The 23,836-nt window shown below is 40.2% G+C and overlaps 1 protein-coding gene across 3 annotated transcripts in view; it reads left to right on the top strand.

Moving 5' to 3' along the window:
- LOC131232663 (uncharacterized) overlaps positions 1-23,836 on the top strand; it is a 143,496-nt gene that overhangs the window by 59,450 nt on the left and 60,210 nt on the right. For all 3 annotated transcript variants that reach the window (XM_058229057.1, XM_058229059.1, XM_058229058.1), the window contains exons 13-17: positions 11,282-11,401; positions 11,477-11,608; positions 11,701-11,798; positions 11,902-12,025; positions 12,109-12,216. In XM_058229057.1, the coding sequence (XP_058085040.1) occupies positions 11,282-11,401; positions 11,477-11,608; positions 11,701-11,798; positions 11,902-12,025; positions 12,109-12,216 (582 nt within the window). The remainder of the gene's footprint in view (positions 1-11,281; positions 11,402-11,476; positions 11,609-11,700; positions 11,799-11,901; positions 12,026-12,108; positions 12,217-23,836) is intronic.

Genomic DNA, 23,836 nt, shown 5'->3' on the forward strand with positions numbered 1-23,836 from the left:
GGGGGATACAAGAACGTGAAAGACTGTCCAAGTGTAACAACGCCAGTGAGGAGATGAGAAGAGTGTTGACTGAAACGAAGTCACGCAAGTTGCAACAAAATGATTGGGAGAGGGATATGAGGGAAGAGCTACGAGGCATTAGACGGGGCGTAGGTGCTATCGACGAGCATGATGACGACGACGATGAGGTGATCGCATACCCCGATGATTGTGTTACGGCTCGAGAAAGGAGTGATTTTAGACAAGTGATTCATGAGTCTCGGGCTTCAGAGTGGGAGAGGGAGCAAAGAAGACGGATTGATGAGAGTAGGCCGTCGTTTGGGACGTCCCGACATGAGGCTGGTGGGAGCAGCAGACGTTTTGAGGGAGGCAGCGGGCATGTCATACAACGCACGCAAAGCGCTCGTGTCCCAGATGCACCCATCGCAGGTGTTAATCAAAAAAGATTAAAAAATGTGGAGCAAGGGGCTCAGGGAGAAAGTGGGTGATGCTATATCTAGGTGGTTCATCTCGAGCCATATACCAGCAAATGCAGCAGCCAGTCCTCACTTTAAAAATATGATTGAGGAGGTGCAGCGTGCCGGGCCCGACGTGAAGCCTCCCACGCCACATGAGATTCTTGGCGTCTACCTCGATCGGGAGCACGAGGAGATGCAAGCTTGGGCACGTGGACTCAAGCCAAACTGGAAGCAGTACGGGGTGACAATCATGTGTGACGGGTGGACGGGACCCACGAAATTGTCCATTATCAATTTCATGGTGTACTGTAGAGGACAACCAGTTTTCCTCAAATCCATTGATGCATCGGCCAAAATAAAAAAGCACGAATACATATATGCTCTCCTAAAAAGAGTGATTAGAGAGGTTGGGTCCCAGAATGTTGTCCAAGTTGTGACGGACAATGGCAATGCGTTCGTTAAGGTGGGAAAGAAATTGATGAAGAAGTTCAATCTCTATTAGACCCCGTGTGCGGCACACTGCATTGATTTAATGCTCGAAGAGATAGGCCAGAGGGATTCTGTCAAGAAGACTATCCAGGATGCGAGGAGAGTGACAAACTTTATATACAATCACTTATGGTTGTTGGCTGCAATGCGTGAGTGTTGTGGAGGGGACATTGTTCGACCAGGCACGACACGGTTCGCCACGAACTTCATTGCACTCGACAGCTTATATAGGCACCGCGTGGGTCTGAGAAATTTGTTCAGATCCGAGAAATACATGGAGTGGAATCAGAAGAAAACCGAGGGTGCAAAGACCTGTTCGAAGATAGTGCTTTCCGATTCCTTCTGGGAAAAAGTTCACAACGTCGTTTCCTTTCTGCATCCGATGTACAAGGTCCTACGAGCCGTAGATAATGAGATGTGGCCTTCGATGGGGTCAATGTATGAGCTTATGAGAATTATGAGAGAAGGAATAATGACTGCAATCCCCAGTTCGTCTCATTGGGTGATCAGTATCATCGATCATCGATGGACCAGGACCCTCGAGCATCCACTCCACCAAGCCGGTAAGTTTCTTAATACAACCGAGAACTGAGCAATTAATATTTGGGTTTCAGCATATTATCTGAATCCCAAATTTCATTACAAACGTCGGCTCCACGAGAATCAAAATTTGACGATGGCTGTCCACGAGGTGTTCGAACGATTATTCCCAGAATCAACAGCGCATGCAGATTTCGGTAACCAGGTAATGCAATAAATTTTCTTCCTTATAGCCGCTAGAAATATGGGTGATTAAAAATAATGACCTGTGAATCCATGTTTACAGTTATTGCGGTTTAGGGATGCGAGGGGTACGTTCTCATCCGCATTAGCAAAAACATCGACTGAAACGATGATGCCATGTAAGTATGGTAACATAATTAGGTAATTGCATTTTTCGTTTAAACTTCAAACTAAACTAAGCTCCTTATGGATATATAGGTGAGTGGTGGGCGATGTACGGAGTCGACACGCCCGCACTGCGGTTAGTCCGTGTTCTCGCACAAACTGTATCCTTCTCACTGTGTGAGAGGAATTGGAGCACATGGTCACTCATACACACCAGCAAGAGGAACAGGTTGGCATATGAGAAGCTGCAAATGCTCGTTTACTGCCTCTTCAATTTGACGTTAAGAGAGAGGCAGTCGCGGGTAGACCGAGACATGGAGGAAAATCAGAACCCGCTGGACCTGTTGTCTATAGGTAACATGGCACGGATAGGTGATGATGATGAGGACCCACTTTATGAGTGGGTCAAATCAGCTGATTTAGATGATGCGGAGGGAGGCCCTGCTTCACAGGTAGCCGAGGGAGCAGCGGCTCTGAGTATCGATGTCGATTAGGTAGTAATCGAACAGAAGGTGGATGCAGACTCATTTGATCCTTTGTTGAGGAGTTCGGCACGTTCCAATGTGTGAGGAAGCATTTTCACGGCCCCCTCCCCATCCTCAAGTCATAGTGAGTGATGATGATGATGAGACTCAACCCCACTCAACACTGGTCCTGGGGATGACGACGACAGCGATGATGATGACCACGACGATGACGACGGTGATGAGAGAGGGGACGGAGGCACCGAACACTAGTATAGGTGGTACTAGTGGGGGTAGGGGTGGCAATGGTGGGGGATATACGACGGCTCAGAGCCAACGATCCGTTGGCCAGTTCACTGAGGAGCAAAGCTTTGACCATGCCACTCAAGACATGGACCATGGATCTCGTCCACCATCCAGGGCGAGAGCATCGGAGCCCACATATATGTTCGAACGTCGTTCGAAGAAGAAAGCCGGACGCCCCGCGGCTGATGCTCTCACATGCAGCTTGTCATCTATGGACATAAGTTTAGATCCGGGGAGCTCCACCTCTGTCCCACCTTATGCTCATGGGGGATATCATGGGTATGGCCGTGATAGCTTTGACATTCAGTCACGCTTATCTACCCATGAGTACAGGCAGCCAGAAGATAGTTCTTTGAGCCATGACCCTTTGACAGGTGGATATTCGGGATACCCGTACGACTGGCAGCAATACTATCAAGGAGTCGGGGTTAGACTTGATCTGTTCCCTTAATACCCTGCTCAGCAAATGCTGTCGATGTATGTCACACAATACCCACGTCTAGGCGTAATCGTATAGTTTGGGGAGGATGATTATCAGAGATACATAAGAGAGTTCCTCAATTGGTACAAGCAAAGGATGACCTGTAAACAGTACTGTCAACATGTTGAGCAACAGTACTACTCTCAACTGCCACGGGATCCAGACAATGATTACGAGCCACCTCGTCACTCTATGTGGGTATGAAAAATGGCCAGAAATGTGTATTTTTTTAATTTATTTACTTTTGCATGTCTTAATTGTTGTAAGCTTGCATTTGTATTATATAAACTCATTTTGATTACTATTTGAGTGATTTCTTACAACAACGCATGCTTTTTGGCCCCCCTTAGATGAAAACTTTTAATTTAATATATTCTTTTTGCAAATTTTTTATTCCTGAATATGTAAATATATGTATTTAGGCATGTCCTGAAGTTTCACTGAAAAATTCCACCATTTTCTCCATGTTTCCCCCTTTTTCCCTGCATTTCCGGTTATTGGCGATATTATCGGCGATAACGATATTATATCTTTATCTCCAGCCAGCGAAACTTGTAGCGACACCGACAACTCGAACACTGATGCCAATGATAAGACTGTTGAAGTCTTATTATTATTTTTATTTTTTGGAAAGTCTAATTTTGTTAAGAGAGGGAAACTAGGTATGCACCTCTATACATGTGGCTCATTGCATTATGCATGCGAAACTTTAACCCTCCATTATTGCACGTGAAACTTCTCTTTGAGAATTTGAATGAAATTCATGAGAGTTTCTCTCTATGGTTTGTATTGGGGGAGGGGAGATTGTATGAACTCCGATGCAAGACTAGAGGACTGTTGAGCTCTGCGCTTAGTTGTTTCTTATTTTTCCTGTTCTATCAATCTCTTCTTGTGGATAATTTGAGCTTTAATCTGGTATGCCAGTTTCAACTTGCAATTTGTTAATTTAATTTGATTCTATTTAAAGTTAGGGTTTGGTGGGTTGGGGAAATTAGGATTTTGGAATTTGGGGTTATGGGGAAAAGTTCTGGGAATCCACTTGCTCTGATACCGAAACTGATGTTGCACAATTGAAGAATCGAACTACAATAGATTTGAATATGTAGCACAAATGATCTAATCCTCCAATTAGTCCACAAAAATGATATTTAACCCTAAAAAATAGACAGTGGATATAGAATTCAATGGTCTTCTAAATAACCTAAATAGAAAAGGAGCCCTCCAATATAGTGAATGGGGACTGTGGGATGATCCTGCGAGCCTACTAGTCTAAACTAGCAATCTGAAACTACAGAACCTCTTATTCTCATAAAATAAAACCTTAATAAACTTCATTCGATAATTAAATAAATCATGGCATAATAGTGCAATAAGTATGGCTTTTTTTTTTTTTTTCTCTTTTGAAAGACTTCTTTATAGACTCCTCATAGTTAAGGAAACTAATGCTTAATGCCTATTGGTCCATATAAAAACTTTCCTTATTTTATCTCGAAGTGTTTTAAATAGCTAATAATTTGCAATTAAATAAATAACTAAAGAAGCAAACTAAATATGTTGTTCTACTCTTACTAGAGGAAATCTGTATACTACCGCATAACGTGGGAGGGATTTGTACTGGTACAAACCCCCTAGAAACTCGATGGTTGGTATCTATACATTGACGGTTGATTTGTGGCCCCACAGTTCAACCATTCATCAATTAGGGTCATCCAATTGGATTTGTGGTTCCCATAGTCCAGTTGGACTCTCAAATTGGTCAGTTCATTCACCAGTGCCCTTGTCCTGGTCTAAATCACGAATCGGCTCAATCTGGACCCTTGATGTGCTCTAGATCTTTGATGTGCATAGTTGACTGGGCTTGATATCTAATCTGCATGTTTTGATAGGCCTTATATCCAACTCGGCCTGACTGGACGATTTAATCTGTGCCTTTGAATGGGACTGATCTGCATTCTGAACCCTTAAATGGGCTTGATGATACAATCAATCATCTGTGGGCATCAATTTGGGCCTTGATCAGGTGATCAGATGGCCTGGATGCGTGAACAAGCTTTTCAGATCTTGTCAGAATTGTGAACTGTCATCATCGTGTTCATATTAGTGTTGTCCTAGCTATTTGGGGTCAACTTTGTGAATCTTGTTTCACTATTGAAATGCAGGTTCTCATGGTAGCTTGGTGAAAGTTTGATGACAACAGAAAATGAAATAAAGTCGTGGCATAGGGGAGGGCTAGAACCTTTTAGGGGTCGGACGGTGGTGGGCAATGTTATCAAAATTGTTATGGTATCACAAATTGTAATGGGGGTTTAATCGTATTGAATCTCAAATCATATCATAAATTGTAAGCTATATATATATATATATTTTCTGATTTTCACTTAATGTTGAAAAATTATAAATAAGCCAGAAAAATTAAAGACTTATCAATCATCCATTTTCCTTCAATATGCATTAAGAAATCTAATACATGTCATGATATTAGCAATTGGGAACTTGTATATGGACTATGGTAACATATCATGATAGTGTTAAAGGATTCTTGTCTTTTCTTTATTTTATCTTTCAAGAAGTTTACCTTTAACACTATCATGATATGGTAACATATCATGATAGTGTTAAAGGGCCTGTTTGGATTTGTGGAAGATGGTGTTTTTTGGGAAACCTTATTTCTAGAAAACAGTGAGAAATGAAAAGTTGTTTCCCTTAAATTTTGTTTTTTCCTAAAGGTTTGCTTAAAAAAAAATTCTTCATTTCCAAACATGTTGTTTGGGAAAAAGGAATTTTCATGAAGATTTTACTAAAAAACGAAAGGTGAGACGTGTGTGCGTAGAAGATGGATTTTGGCACGTGTCAGAACGTCACACATGACACATTGGCACATGTGGAACATTCTCACACTTATGGGATGCTTGAAGATGGATGGTGGCACATGTTGCATGTGGCCCGTTGACACATGTGGCGCTTGTGGAGCGCTTAAAGATGGATGACATGGGCACAATAGCACCAGTGGCACATATGCACATGTGGTGTGGTTGCAGATGAGAGTGGCCCATATTTCACATGGGGCACATTGGGGCATGCGGCATGTTGACACACTTTGACTATGGGTGGTTGTACGTGACGCACATGTGGCATTGTGGCATGTATTTGGTTCTTTAAGATGGATTGTGGCACGTGGCACATTGGCATATGTGGAGCACCTGAAGGTGGTTTGGTGGCAGATGTTGAATATGTTGCACATCGGCACATGATGCACATATGAAGCGTTTAAAGATGGATGGTGGCCACATGGCACATGTGGCTGAGTAGCACGTGGCACATAGGGCATTTGCAAATGAGGTTGGCACATGTTGCACACGTACATTGGGGTGTGTGGCACATTGAAACGTTGGTCACTAAAAGATGGGCGCTGGCACATGTTGTACATGGCACATTGAAACGTGGGTCACTAAAAGATGGGCGATGGCACATGTTGCAAATGTGGCACATGTGTGGTGCTTTAAGATTGATGGTGGTATATGCTGCACATGTGGCACATTGGCACATGTAGGGCACTTGAATATGGATGGTTGGACATGTCGGGTGATTAGAAGATGCGTGGTGGCACATGTGACTACCATGTGGGCACGTTATTAAAAGAGGTTATTTCCTTTGATTCCCCCAGTTTCTTAGAAATGATGGTTCTTAAGTCTAAGCAAGGAAATGAAGGGGCATTTTTCAAGAAATCATTGTGAAATGGAAACAACGTTTCCAAGAAATTTACGAAAACAAACAACGGAACGTCATTTTCATGGAAATGATGTTTCCTCAATTTATATTTCGATGAATCCAAACAGGCCCTAAAAACATATAAGACCCTTTCATATATATATATATATATATATATATATATATATATATGGGAAATGGTACTATGAGGTCGACCTCGTGGGAGCTTCCCATGAGGTCGAGCTGTGTGGGCCCCACCATGATGTGTGTCGAACATCAACACCGTGGATTTGATGGGGATATCCCAAAAATCAGCCGTATACGGAACTTAGGTGGGCCATACCATCTAAAACCATGTGAAGACATGCCTAAAACTTATAAAAGAACTTGGTGGGGCCCACCTGAGTTTTGGGTGCGGCTAAAACTTGGTCTAACCCCTCATCCAAGTGGGACACACAATGGATGGTCTGGATTTATGAACCACATCTTGGTGGGCCCAATAAATGATTATGAATGTTTTAATAGGAGAGTAACCCCTCTCAACCGTTATATGTGGTGTGGCCCACCCAAGTCATAGATTGACTTGATTTTTAAGCCCATGGCCCACCATGGAGTGGTGCATCTACCTGATGGGGTAGATGTTCGACACACATCATGGTGGGGCCCACACAGCTTGATCTCATGGGAAGTTCCCATGAGGTCGACCTCATAGTATCATTTCCCTATATATATATATATATATATATGTATATACATACATACATACATACATACATACATATAGAGTCCTGGTATCCTGCACGCCGCCCCCAAGAGACCTTATATAGGGAAATGGTACGCCAGCTAAATCCTATTCTCCACATACCAAATTATATTATAATGTGGCCTTCCACACTACGCCAGCTAAATCCTGTTCTCCATAAGTTCATCACATATTGCAAGGTCGTTTTGATCCTTACACGAGCTCCATTAATCCTCCTTTCAACATGATTCATCCTCAAATATTGTTTTACAAATGATTCATTCAACTAGACAATTATTCACAACGATCACTTAACATAAGGAACATTCAAATACCATAACACTAAAGATACAACATCATGTGGCACAATTCATGGATTGATCAAATCTAACAAATTAGAATCACAATCACATGTGGCACACATCTAATTGATTAATCAATTTTCAACTAGCTACACTTGAGATAACATGCGGCAGCATTTTACATTCATACATGCTAGAATTAAAGAGACAATTAAACCCTTCAATATAGAAATCAATTTCGCATGAGATCAACATACTAGAATAATGCAACATAGATATGAATTTCGTAATCATCTACAACAAGAGTAATGAACTTAAGCAGAAAGCTTAGAGGGGAAACCTCACCTAGATCAGATCAAAAGAAATTAACTCAAATTACCCCCACTTGCACGAATCCAACTCGATTTCCACACCAACTTGACTTGGATTTGAATTAATTCAAGTAAGGAATAGCTACATGTGAGATTTAAATTTCCATGAATAAGTAGAGATTTAAGAAATAATACCTTAATCAAACACGATTTGACATGCAATTGCAACAAAGTTCACTCACCTAGTTGAACTTGACTCGATTTCCAAATGTCCCCAACACGAAGAGAGTTCAAATGATACAAACCAACTACTGAATCAACATGACCAACAATAAACTTTCTATAAACAACAGACTTGGTGAAAACTCACTGAGTGAACTCGGTAACAAAACGAATGAAATCAGGCTTCGATTTACCTCGACTTGGCAATTATACCAGTGGCTGAATTGTAACAACTCCAACCAAGGTGTATCTAATGCTAGACTCAATAGAAGTTACTGAGTTAACTCAGCAATTCGATGTTAACTTGGTGAAATCAGATGTTGAACCCGAGGTCCAACAACGAGTTGGATGACCCTTGCCGTAGCAGAAATCCAAGCTCCAACCTACACACGATCTGATAAATTGAAATGACCCAAAATTTGGTTAGTTCACACAACAATGACTCAACCACACAAAGAAGGTGACTCGGTTCGCAATAAGCTCTTCCTGACTTGGTGCTGATCTATCCAACAGAAACCTCCGCTACTACTAAACTTAGAAGGTTCTGAACCAGACCAAATCCGACTTAGGATAGGGAGTAATCCATCGAGTTAGCGACCCAGTGAGACGAGGAATTCACGAATGCCACTTGGCTATGAATAAGAGAAGACGACTGCGAGTCTTGCAACAACTTCTCTCCTACTTCTGCTTTCTTGGTCAAAGAGGCTTTAAAAACATAGAGGACTGCAACCCAGCTTGACGTGAGCTGAGTTATCCGTTACAGCCACCATAGGTGGGCGGACAACTCCTTGACTCAACAACTTGGTTACCTGGTGTGAGACTCGGACACCAGGTTCAGTGCGGCTCAACCCAATCTCTCTCTCTCTCTCTCTCTCTCTCTCTCTCTCTCTCTATTTCCGTGGAATTTAGGGTTCAAAAAGGGATTGCTATGAGCCTAGCCAGAACCTCTAGAAAGATCTGTAACTAATCATGAGATTAGTTACAGATTTTAGGCGTTAATTTGTTTGAAGCTTAGCCTACACGCTGAAATAATCGCCGATCTTGCTAGAATCTACTTGCATGGACATGATCAGACTGCATGGATGGACTTCTGGTCACCTGACCCATCATTTGAACGTCTTTGAACAGTAAAATGGGGCCCATCCAAGAATAGTGTGATTTCGGTCAAAGAAGGAAGAAGATGAACTCGTCAATGGCGATTCTTGATCCGGCCAATAAATCTTCAATCCAATGATTGTAAATGGTCTAGATGGACCATTGGAACCTTGCGGGGCCCACATTTTGACTAGTTGCGAGAATTTCTTTGGTGGGTTCGAACTCATCTTGCGACTGAGAGAGGAACCCTAGCAGCTGCTGGAAAAACCCGAGTAACAACAAAAGAAACTTCTAGGCTTTCTCTGGAGGTTCCTTTGGACGTATAAGATTGTTAGAAGGAATAATGAACTGGTACAATTTGATTTAGGGCAACAACCCTCTATAACCGAAAGATTCTCCCGCTCTTCTTGCACAGCCGGAACTCGAGATCGGAGCGCCCGGATTTCAAGTTAAAGAATAATTGAGGTGGAGCGAGAGATGCTGAAATGGATCGCTAGCTTGGTAGCGAGAAACGACTCTCGCTTTCGGAAAACATCGCACGCATCTCCTGTTTTCGCTGAAACTTGTGAGCACTCACATGTGTGACAGCATGCGAAACCAGGTGGGGTTTGTTCAGAATTCGTCTAGAATACGATGAATGGATCTGATCTTCCAGACATAAATCGATGGTGGGCCATGATCAACAAACAGATGGACGACGTCCGTTTAAAACGCGCACAGGTGGGAAACAGGAAAGGAAGAATAACTCTTTCTTCTTCAGGCTCGGGTCAAACCGAGTTTGACCAGGGTCTAAGTTCGGTGGGCCGCGGGTGTACACCCTACTTTGTACATTCAGCATCATGTGGGGTCCACTGTGATGCTTCCTTTTGCAATCTAATCTGTCCATCAGGTTCTATGGTCCTTGATAGGCCAACAACCCCAAGATGAGGCAAATCTGAGGCTCAAATGGTCGATATGAAATGTATTTCAGAACTTACATGCCCACTAATACAAATCCAACGGTCAATCATTTTGACAGTTCAGATTAATCCCAATCCGAACATCAACGGTTAGTGACACCTGAAGACTGAAAGAACGGGTGTTACAGAAATACCCTTAGAATTTGGAAATTAGCCACTGATTTCTTGAATTTTAGTGATTTAAAAATATCCTCTGGGCACATTAGGTTAAGGTTTTTACTCCGGGCATTGACAAACTTCTAACATGAGTCAAATATGAAGGTATATGAATCTATACATGCACAAGCAGATCAAAGATGAGCTACAACATGCTATACGAGATATAGTGTTCTCATTGGTTATAAAAGATCAGGTGAAAAGATATGAAAATTTGCCTCTTTTGATGTTATCTATGGTCAATAAACTAAATTTCTAATTTTTAGGTATGTCTTTTACTTTGTTAGTTCTGAAACATTTCTATATATCCGGAAATATTTGTTGTATGTTTATATCATTATAATATATTTTCTTCAATTAAATTAAACCTCCATCCAAATATCATAAACCATGTTTTATTGGAAGCTATTATTGCAATGTGGTTTCTAGGTCACTCTATCTGACTATTATAAATGTGCTATGCATGTTTTGGGTACTAGTTAAAATTGTGTTTGGAAGTAAAAGTGCTCATCTTAGAAAGGTGAGTATGTTTAAGCCTCGCTAAACAAAAAATGTGAATTCATATTCTTTATATTGGTATTAACCCAAAAAACTTGATATACTATATCCTTTAATAATTTAGCAAAAAATGTTGTTCGTAACTAGCTGGTTTTATTGCACCGACAATTTTTAAACTAATATTAGGTCTGTTTATTTGCAGAAAATTGGTTCTTCTGGTCAGAGAAATGCTACAAGGTGCGGCCTATGGTGGGCAGAAATGCTCAAGGCCTGGGGTCAGTACAAAGATTCTGCGGGCGTTTTTTTTCGTATTTCCCATGAGGTACCTTCTATACAAAAAAATATAAATTGGGGTTATAGTTATTTTTCTTTGTTTAACTGTTTTTCTTTTTCTCAGGAACCTCGTTTACATTCAGCTGTAATACTCGAGCAGTCATCGTACTGCTACTTGTTTTCTAATCCACCTATGTTGCGCAAGTATGGATTTCATCTTGTTCTGGCTGGTAACTATTACGATATTTCTGGTCAGGTACTTGCCTATTGAGCAGTGAAAATTTCTTATTTGGTGCATAGAACAGCCACACAGTTCCTAAAGTTGTCCATTCATGCTTTCCTGTCCAGAGAAAACATGCCATTCGGACATACAAAAATGCTCTGTCTGTTTATAAAGGGAATGTTTGGAGCTATATCAATGACCATGTTCATTTTAACATTGGAAGGTAACCTATCTAGAATCCTACTTTTAAGTTTGATTGGTAGATTTGTTACCTGAGGTATTAGGCCCAAGTGTAGTATATCTGCAAATTCTGTCATCTGATTCAGGTGGCATGCTTTTATTGGTATGTTTGACGTGGCAATCAAGCATATGCTTGAAGTTCTGGCATGTACTCATCAGTCCCCTGCGACACAAGAGTTATTCCTTAGTGAATTTCTTCATACTATTAAGGTAGACACTGTTGCTGGCCTGGATTTTTTACTTTGACCTGGTATGCAAAATATGAACATTTCCTGTTTTTGTGGGCAAGTTAGAATACAGGGAAAATGTATGAGGTGTTCAGACTACAGCTGCCTGTTATAAACATGCTCTCACTCAGAGTTGTTTTTGAAGACCATCGGACTTACGCGTCATCTGCTGCTGTAAGTTTGGTTGCTGTTTTATTATGTTGTCCTGCAAATATTAGTTTCTTCTTAGGGATGCCTGCTTCTTGCTCTGAATTAATAGTCATGCTGCTGAGTTCATTACTTCAACATTATGTTTCTGTTTTGCTAGTCGTTTAGGACTTTAATCTTTGTTTTGTTTCATTTTGGTGTCCTACCTGTCCACAAAATTTTGGTCGCATTTCCACTACCATCTAATAGTATGATGCAGTGCTTAGGCTTCCGTTCTCTTCTATGCTGATTGATGTTTCCCATCTCTCATTCTCTCAGGGTCCTGTTTGGATAGGGTGAAAAGAGTATTCATTGAGGGAAATGAAGAGGGTTTTCCCTGATGGGACAGGTACACCTGTTTGGGAATGCAAACCACCAAGTAAATGTATTTCCCTTTCCACCTGTAAAAGGGAAAACGCTTGTGTTGCTTGCTTAACATGGGGAAAGCAACTTAACGTGAATGGAATCCACCCTGTCCATCAGGTAAACCACCCCCTGATTGGCCTTGTTCACAATAATCAGGCTGGTTCAACAGTCAGGTGGGCCACACTGTAATGTTATATGTAAAAACTCTTAATTCACGTGGTATGGCCCTCCTGAGTTTTGAAATGCTGTGATGTTTGGGTAATTCTTTCATCATGACAAGACACCTCAGATGAATGAATTGGATGGTGTATAAACATGATTGGTGTGGAGTACCATAGCATGAGCAGTGTTCGAATTATCTCCGATATTATTGAAATATCTCTGATATTATCTTTATCTCTTGCTCAGCGATACTGATAACACTGGTAGTGATACCGACAACGCTGGTAGTATCATAAATTCTAGGTATTAGCAATGTATCGCTAAGTATCGCCAATGTATCAATATCGCTAATGTAATCGTCAATATTTTCAACAATGTAAATTCTAGGTGTCGCTTGTATTGGCAATGCATCAATATCGCCAATGTATCGGCAATATTTTCAACTATGTAAATTCTAGGTAATGCTTGTATCATAAGTGTATTAATGATATTTTAATAATATCGTTAATGTATTGATATCATTAAAATTTTGTTTATTAGAGAAAAAAAATTCAAATTTTTTTCATGAGCACATGGTTGTATGTAGTGTTCAATTTGTCATTGATAATATTGACAATATCTCGATATTATCGATATTGCAACATGCGAGATATTGAGACCACAATCTTTCTTTTCCTTTCCAATTGTTAATGATTTCTTGGTGAAATATCACGTGTTGTTGATATTTTACAATATCTATGGATGTTTGGATGGAAGGTCGAATGGTTAAATATGCCAGAGGGGATGGTTGGACTAATTTCTTACAACAATACATGCTTTTAAGGTCCCATTTAATGGAAACTTGTTATGCATGCATTTTTTTTGCAAATTTTTTATTTCTAAATATGCAAATATGTACATTTTAACATCTCCTAAAGTTTTGCTGAAAATTCCACCGTTTTTTCTATGTTTCCCCGCATTTCCAGTTATCAGCGATATCGAAATGGTTTTTGTATCCCTAGCTAGCGAAACTTGTAGCGATACCGATACTTTGAACACTGAGCATGAGTACGTACATATAAACATGATTGTTGTGGAGCACAAAAATAATTTTGGTTGGATTTCCATACTTTTACATGCCAATCCAAATAGATGAAATGGAAGGTCGAAAGGAAGTAGTTTTGCCTGGGGAATCCATAATCTTAGTTTTACCTTCCCTTTCCATTCGCTCTCTTGGATTCATGCTATTCCAAACACACCTTAAAATGGACAATGCTATCCTTGTTACATTGTCTTGTTCAATATTTGGTCGAAGGTTGGAAAACTCTTTAGTTGACTTGTGGGTTGCTTGAGGTGACACATTTTTTGAGCAAAACCGAGATAAGAAGTTGCAGCTCTCATGCTACACAAGACAAGGACACGTCTCGGCTGAGTTTTGCCAAGTTTTTACATGAATCCTTGACTCTCTCTAGCCAAAAGGAACTCATCTGAGCCATGCCATTTTTATTATATTACAAGAAATGAACACAACAGGGTCAAACTGGTTGAATCAAGCTTCAATAAGTTTGCCAATTCAAAAGATTCTCACAAGACAATTAATATAAGGTGTTTTGTACTTTCCGTTCAAAATCTTTGGTAATTTCTGATGTTCGAGGCTCCTTACTATAAGAGTATTTTCAAATTTCATGTTTCAAAAAGTTAGGGTTTTGTTGATGAAGGGCTTGAGATTGAGAAACTCCAACAGTCAACATTATGAGAACGCCTTAAACAATTTCTGAAATGGTTAATGACACAAAAACTTTGGCATTGAAAAGAAATCATCAGTAAATTTTGTTGAGATTTGTAAAAATACTGTTCGTGTTTATCTTTATTGAGAAAAGCTCTAAATACTTGAGTATGTCTATCAAGATATTTCTGGACTTTGGGGTAATTGAAAAGTTTCAAATACCTCAATTTCATGATCGATATAATTCTAGATTTTGGATTTTGTCCACTATCGGTTTAAGGCTTTCACTGACAACGACAAAGGAAAGGAAACAAGATCTAAATAAGGTTCTAGGGGTTGATATTCAATTTCCGTTACCCTTCAAAAAAGAAAAAAAAAAAAGAAAAAAAGAAAAAGAAAAGAAGAGAAAAGAAAAAAGATCACAATTTCTATGAAATGAAAACAAGAACCTTGTATTCTTTTTCTTAGATATTTTCCTCTTTTTGTGAATTTTACTCATATAGCTGTGAATACCTATGTTCTTATTTGTCAAATATGATTTTTTTTTGACTCGCTTGTGTAAATGAGTCACTCACCCAAGTCACAATTTTTCTGTAAACCAAGCCAACTTGAGTCATCTGTCGGTTCTTCCCTGTTTTGTCAACCAGTTCTTTGCTTGCTGTTTTGACTCGTTTCTGGTTTTACGATTGGTGATATGAATTTTCCTAAGCCCACACATGTCTGTTGATGCAGCCATGTGTGACAGGGCCATCATCAGGTGGGTCCCACCATGTGGATGACCAGGCTGAAAAGTCAGTGTGGGCCACTCATTAGGTTTGCTGCTAGTGTGTGTTGAATGTTGACCATTTGCATTTATTTTCGCACTGTCCATTCCTTTTTGTACTGTAGTGGCCCACCCACCTAATGTCTTGACGAGCTAAATTTTTGGTAGGTCGTCTACCAGGTGGGATCTGCTTGATGCATGTCTCAGATGTTCACACACATGCTAGGTTGACATGTTTGGTCATTTGGAGGTGCATTTCAGCTGAACATGCTAGGTTGACATGTTTGGTCATTTGGAGGTGCATTTCAGCTTAGCATTTGTGGTCTTGTATATATTTTCTTCTAGAGCTTTTGCTCCAAAGACAACATTTTATCATTCATGAAGTGTCACCCACCTAATGCATGGCTTAGATGTTTCACTCATGTGCTTGGTTGACATGTATGGTTGCACGTGGAGTTGCATGCGTAGGTGCATTTGTATTAGCAAGTCTCGTGATCTTGTATACGTTTGCTTTTGGAACCTTTTTGCTCCAAAACCCACTATTTTTATAATGCTTTAATATTTATTAAGATTTATTATTTCCTATTATCCAGTAGTTTTATAATATATTTACATACATATGATATAATGAAATATTTCATATGGTATAAACCAGTGTTCGAAATATCGGTATCGCGCAATGTATCGCACCCTTGGGATAAAGATACGTATCGGTTATCGCACGGGATATATCGTTTGTATCGTGTAATTTATCGCACTTTTTGGGAAACATGGAGAAACATTGGGGAAATGGTTGAATTTTTCAATGAAACTTCTGGGATTATTAAAAAAGACCTTAATACACACTTTTAAATCATAAAGTTTCAAAAAAGAAGTGTACATATTAGATTTCCTTTGTATAGGGTCCTAAGCTATTCGCTGTCCGATTGAATTGAGACAACTATATTCAGTATCAACCCTGTCCATCCGTTTTTCCATATCATTTCAGGACATAATCCAAAAAATAAAAAAGATCCAATAATTAGGTAGACCATACCATAGGAAACAATGGTGATTGACCATTAGTGGGCCACAAGTTTTGGATCAAGCTAATAATAGTTTTTTCTCTTCATTCAAACCATAAAATTATCTGGTAAAATGGATGGACGGAGTGGATAAAATACATGAATTATAGTGGGCCCACAAAGTTTACAAAGTACACTGCCCACTGGGGGATCCACTTCCCACCACACTGGGGTGGGGCGCTGACGTATGCATATTTCCTGCAAAGTTCCTTCACTCGAAACCTTGGGGGGGGGCACACTGTGATGTTTGTAAGAAATCCACCCCATTCATTCGTTTTTTGAGATCATTTTAGAACTTGAGAGCAAAAATGAGTAGGATCCAAGACTAAAGTGGGCCGCGCTAAAGGAAAAGGTGGGTAGGAAAATTCCTACCGTTGAAACCTCCCTGGGTTGACAGTGATGTTAACATGCCATCCATACCGTTCATAACGTTATTCCTACACGGATGAATTTAAAATACAAATATTAGTCTGATTCAAAACTTATGTGCCCCACGAATATTTAAAGTGTGGATATCCAATCCTCACATTTTTGGCACACTTGAGTATTAGATTCTACTCATTTTTGACTCCATGTCCTAAAATGATCTCACAAAACGGATGAACGGAGTGGATTCCTCACAAACATCATAGTAGGCCCCACTAAGGTTTCAAGCACAGGAACTTCCTGCGGAAGGCTTTGGCAGCAAATTCGTGTCTGGCGCTGACGCTCCTCGAGCTCAAGTTGTACGAACATTTCAAAGTTGCAGGGCACCACAATAATGTATTTATTATATCTACACCATTCATGCATTTGGAGAGATCATTTTAGATCATGAACCCAAAAAGTAGTCATATCCAAAGCTCAAGTGGACCACACCACAAATAGCAGGGGGACTGATTCTCACCATTAATATATTCGTAGGCCCCACCATGACATTTATTTTCCATCCAATTTGTTAATTAGGTCACACAGACCTGGATGAAGAGGAAGAATAAATATTATATTGATCCAAAACGAACCCCAAAAGGGTTTCAATGGTAGACGTTCAATCTACCATTGCTGTTTGCAGTGTGGTCCAGTTGATCTTTGGATCTGTCTTATTTTTCGGCTCAAGCCTTACGAAGAGCTCGCCAAATGGACGAACGGTCTGGATATAACACATACCTCATGATGGGATCCACAAAACTCAGTGACGTCAACACACTAGTTAGCTCGGTGGTGTGCGGTACTTGATTTCGATAAAAAAGGCTCGAACGACCTGTAAATTTCTCCCAAATCTCATCGTATCGGTGAGGATGTCTCTGGATTTCTCTCCAAAATCGGAGATTTTATTTGCGGTAACCTAGGAATGACGCTTTGATTCGAATGACCCACCAAATTAAAGCTTCCGATCATGGCGATCTCTTCTACAGGTACCGAAATCCACCCTCTATTTTTATTTTATTTTTCGATTTTTTCGGATGATGACGAAATCCCGAATGATATTTGCATTTATTTATTTATTATTATTTTTTAACTTTTTGGTATCTTTCGAAGGATATCGTATCGCTGGACCGCGATACCGATAATATCGGCTGATAGTATCGATATTACGAACACTGGTATAAACTTGCTAAGAAAAAAAATTCATCATTATAGCCTTGTTCCAAGTATTTGGGTTGGCTTAACGAATCCTGTTTCACAAACCAAACCTATCTAAAGCCCTATCTTCGATAAATGAACAAGTGTAAATATCCCTTCTCACCATCTCTATCCAAGTGAGGTCTTCATCTCATCCTCTTTGTGAACCCTTAACCCCAATCATTGTTCCTGTTGTTACGAGAGCCATTTCTGGTCTTTGTTGCACAGTGTTTGAGTTGTCGGTATCGCTACAAGTTTCACTGGCCATTGATAAAGATATAATATTGTTATCGCAGATAATATCGCCGAAAATGCAAGGAAAAATGGGAAACATGGAGAAAATGATGGAATTTTTCAGTGAAACTTCAGGACATGCCTAAATACACATATTTACATATTCAGGAATGAAAAAATTACAAAAAGAATGCATTAAATAATAAGTTTCCATTTAATGGGGGCTAAAAGGCATGCGTTGTCGTAAGAAATCACTCAAATAGTAACCAAAGAGTTTATATAATACAAATGCAAGCTTACAATAATTAAGACATGTAAAAGTAAATGAATTCAAAAAATACACATTTCTGGCCAAGTGGACCACACCACAGGAAACAGTGGTAATAATGATTTCCACCGTCGAAACATTGGTAGGGCCTATATTGATGTTTATTTGTCATCCAACCCGTTCATGAGATCACAAAGACGTGGATGAAGGAAAAACACAAATAACAGATTGATCCATAAGTCACGTGGCCCCCATGGAGTTTTAGACGGTATAATTTCAATTCACACTGTTTCCCGTGGTGAGGACCACTTGAGATTCGGATATACTCTGTTAAAATGGATGGACGAAGTGGATTAAATATGTAAATCACAGTGGACCCCACATAATTTACTCAGTACGCGATTCGCGTCCTTACATGACACGGACGTACCCGCTTCCGTAGTAGCATGGATTAGCTATGACAGGTTGAGTAGCAAGACTTGCTACTGAAGCGACGTTTCTGTGGGCCCACCATGGTTTATCTTTTGTATCCACATTGTCCAACCATTTGAAGATATCATTTTAGTGTATGAGGTAAATAATGAGTCAGATCCAAATCTTTAATGGACCACGCCACATGAAAACAATAGTGATTGGATATTCACCATTAAAATCCTCCTAAGGCCCACTGTACTGTTTATTTGACATCTAGTCTGTTGATTAGGTCATACAGACCAAGATGAGGGGTAAAATCAGAGTTTATCTTGATCCAATACTTTTATGTGCCCCAAAAAGTTTTTAATGGTCCATGTTCATTCAACACTATTTTCTGTAATGTGGTCCACTTGAGATTGGGATATACCTTATTTTTGGTCTCATACCCTAAAATGGTCTAGAAAAATCGATGGACGGTGAGGATACAACACATAAATCATGGTGGGGCCTACAGAACTTGGTGACGTCATCTCGGTAGCGAGTCTCGCTACTCAACCTGTTAATAGCTAATCCGCATCCGGCCATGGATTTATTTCTTGCACTGGGATGCTACGTGGGGCTCACCATGATGTTTCTAAAAAATCCACCCCGGCCATCCGTTTTTTTAGATCATTTTAGGATATTAGACCAAAAATCATGTGGATCCAAAACTCAAGGCAGCCGCACAAGAGGAAATAGTGGAGATTCAGTGACCACCGTTTAAACATTCAGTGACCACTCATTTGGACCCAATTTGAATGTATGTGGTCTATCCACGCCGTCCATCCGTTTTTCCATCTAATTTAAGGGGTTGAGCCCAAAATTGATTCATATCCAAAGATTAAGTAGATCATACCATTGTAAATAGTGGGGATAATGATTTCCACCCTTGAAACCTTTCTACGCCCCACAGTGATGTTTATTTTTCATCCAACCTATTCATAAGATCATACAGACATGGATGAAGGGAAAACACAAATATAAGCTTGATCCAAAACTTCTGTGGCCCTCCAAGTATTTTTCAATGGTAGACATTCAATTCAACTATTTCTTGTGGTGTGGTCCATTTGAACATTGGATATGCCTCTCTTTTTTCCTAAAGGCCTAAAATTATCTGTTAAAATGTATGGACGGAGTGGATAAAATAAATAAATCATGGTGGGCCTCACAGAGTTTACTCAGTTTCGCTAACCGTAGGAGTTACTCACTATGCAATCCGCTTCCTCAAACGGATTGGGTACTCCCTGCGACTAGCCAATGGCTAGTGGTCGGTGCTCCATGGACCTCAAACATGATGTATGTGTATCATCCATGCCGTCTCATCCATTTTACATATAATTTTATGCTAATAACCCAAAAATGAAGTGGATCAAAATCTCAAGTGGACCACACAGTGTTGATTGAACTCTCACCATTAAAAAATTCCTGGGGCTACAACAGTTTTGGATCAAGCTGATATTTGTTTTTTGCCTTCATCCAGGTCCGTATGATCTAATCTAGAGGTTATATGTCAAATAAACGATATAGTGGGCCCTAGGAGGTTTTTAATGGTAGATGTTCAATCATTATTGTTTTCCCATGGTGTGGTCCACCTGGGATTCTGATGAATCTCATTTATGAGACGATTAAAATGACGTTTAAAAATGAATGGACGGTGTTGATAAAACAAATAGATCACGGTGGGGTCTACATAGCACTTGTGACTAGCCACCTGGCAGCATCACTAGCCAAACTGCATCAGCGCTCGAGGCTTCCATATAAATCTTTCGGGCTGGAAGGTTTTTCTTTTTAAAAAAACAAAAAAAAACCTAAAATTTCGTGGAAGAGGGATTGCCGCTGAAGAAAGGGGGTTTTTGAAAGAGGATTGTTGCCGAAGAAAGGGGGATTGAGGCGTTCTTCTGAGCTCCGAGTTCCGATCAACAAGTAGGAGATCTTCCCTGTTTCGATATTTTTTCCGATTTTGTTCTGATATTTTTTCTGATTTTTTGAAAGGGGTTTTCTTATCGAGATTGTAGCTACAGTGTGATAATCTGGATATTGTCGGCGATAATCCAAGATTTTCACCGATATCTCTGATATTTCGCCGATAATCCTACGAGAAACGAAAAAATGGGGTTTCGGTATCGCAAGACTAGCGACACCAATATTATCGGCGATAATATCGACATTTCGTCGACAACTCGAACACTGGTTGCACATGACATGATTGAACCATCTCAATCTACTCTTCAAAATTTTATCCCTTATTGAGACTAGAAACTGGATTCATTTTCGTGGTATAGCTTAGCAAAGTTTGACGACTGGCTGCCTATCTAACATCAACCCTCCTCTTTTACCCAGGCTGGGAATTGAGAGGTGCAATTACCACCAAGCAGAATTTTATTGGTAAAGTAATTCATCAGCATCATCATCTAAGCCATATCCCATCCTTAAAAATAAAAATAAAAATACAAATCTAAGCCATATCCCATTTAATTGGGGTGGGTAACATGCATCTTGTTATGCCATTCCTCTCTGTCAAGGGCCAGACCTTTATTGACCATAGGTCTTCAAGCCTTTTTTTATTACCTCCATCCACAACCTGTTGGGCCTTCAACTTCTACCAACTCACCCTTCTAATTTGCATGGTTCCTTGGCTCTATTACACATGACCAAAACAAGTCTACTTTCCCCCATCTTATTACCTATTGTGCTTCCCTTGAATTCCATCAAATGCATTGATTTCTAATTCTATGCTTCCTCGTCTTGCCACTTACGCACGGAGTATCGACCAACGCACCAAAAGCTCCATAACTGTTGGGGAAGCACCGGAATATCCCTTTGTCATGGCCCTTCCAGGCAACCCAACCGATACCTCCTCGTGGGCTGCCCCGCATCTCATGGGTCCCATTGTGGGACCCACCCCATGGCCATCCTACATCTCACAGGCCCCACCTTGTAGGCCGCCCCACCCTAGTATGGAGATGCACCTGTATCATCCATCCACATTGGTAAGGAGACTTGAGCATTGGTCTTCTACTTTGATACTAATTGATGCAGGGAGTGCCGGCCAATGCACTAAAAGCTCCTGAGTTGTTGGGGAAGCGCCAAAATGTCCCTTTATCTTGGCCCATGCAACCTCATCAAGACCTCCTCGTGGGCTACACACATCTCACGGGTCCCACAATGGGACCCAGCCCGTGGCCATCCTCCATCTCACTGGCCCCACCTTGTGGGCCACCCTACCCCAGTGTGGAGATGCACCTGCATCACCGCTTATCCATCTCAACATCCTCATTTCAGCTACACTCATCCTATGAACATGTTCCTTTATTGCCCAACATTTCTGTCCCACAAAACATGGCTAGTCTAATATTTATACTATAAAATCTCCCTTTCAATTTGAGTGGTACATGACAATCACACAAAACGCACATCTCCGTTTCTTTCACCCAACTTGAATTTTATGTGCAACATCCTCCTCAATCTCTCCACTCAAATGAATTATTAACCCAAGGTACTGAAAGTGGTCGTTTTGGGAAACTTCTTGGTCAACAATCTTAACTAATTCTTCATTTTGATTCTTACTTGCTAAATTTGCACTCCATACACTATTTTAGTTGGACTACTTTTAAATCCTTCATATTTTAAAGCATCCTTCCATAAATCTAGTTTTGTGATACCTTCCCTCTTATCATTGTTCGAAATATCGGTATCACGCTATGTATCGCACCCTTGGGATATAGATACGTATCGGTTATCACACGAGATATATCGTTTGTATTGCATAATTTATCGCACTTTTTGGGAAACATAGGGAAACATTAGGAAAATGGTTGAATTTTTCAATGAAACTTCAGGGATTGTTAAAAAGGACCTTAATACACACTTTTATATCATAACATCTCAAAAAGAAGGTATACATAATAAATTTATTTTGTATAGGGTCCTAAGATATGTGATGTTTAACTGAACTAATGCAACTATGTTTAAATTGAATGCATGACATTTATAAATGTACCAAAGACATATGAAAACACAACCAATTTATTGAAAAGCAAAAAATAAGTAAAATTTGAGAAATATTTGTTGGTCTCTGCATCCGTGGCTACAGAAACCATGGTAAGACCATTAAAAACTTCTTGTGGGCCACAAAAGTTTTAGATCAATCTAATATTTGTTGGTCTCTGCATCCACATCTTTTCTAGTAGTATGGACCACGTAAGATTTGGATTTGCTTCATTTTTGGGATCATACCCTAAAATGATCTTTCAAAAATGTTCAACGGTGTGGATTTAGGATCATCTCCTAAAATGATCTTTCAAAATTGTTGGACGGTGTGGCTTTAATACACATACATCACCCTTAGCCCCACAGTTAGGTCCCACCCACCTCCTTGGATCCAAGTCTCGTGCGCATGTGAAAGCCTTTTATAGTAAGTTCATGTGCTGGAAAGTTTAGGTGGGGCCCACCATGATGTTTCGTGAGCAATCCACCCCACCCATTTGTTTTGTGAGCTCATTTTAGGACATTGTACCAAAAATGAGCCGGATCAAATACTCAAGTGGGATGAAAATGTGAGGATTGAACGTACACAGTTGAAATATTCGTGGGGCCACAGAAGTTTTGAATCAGGTAATATTTTCCTTCTTAGTTCATCTCAGTAGGAATGACATTATGAACGGTATGGATGGCATTTAAACATCAATGTCGACCCAGGGAGGTTTTAATGGTAGGAATTTCCCTACCCACCTTTTCCTTTAGTGCAGCCCACCTGAGTCTTCGAACCTGGTCACTATTGGTCCCATGTTCTAAAATGAGCTCACAAAACGGATGGACGGGATAGATTTCTCACAAACATTACGGTGGGTCCCACCTATGTTTCCAGTGCAGGAACTTCTTGTTGACAAAGGCTTTAGTAGGAAATCCGCAGAAGCGAATTGGCTGGTGTACCACACACCGTTGGTGTGTTGATGTCAACAAGTTCCGTGGGTCCCACCATGAGGTATGTT

Source organism: Magnolia sinica, chromosome 18 (assembly GCF_029962835.1).
Source record: "Magnolia sinica isolate HGM2019 chromosome 18, MsV1, whole genome shotgun sequence".
NCBI lineage: Eukaryota > Viridiplantae > Streptophyta > Magnoliopsida > Magnoliales > Magnoliaceae > Magnolia > Magnolia sinica.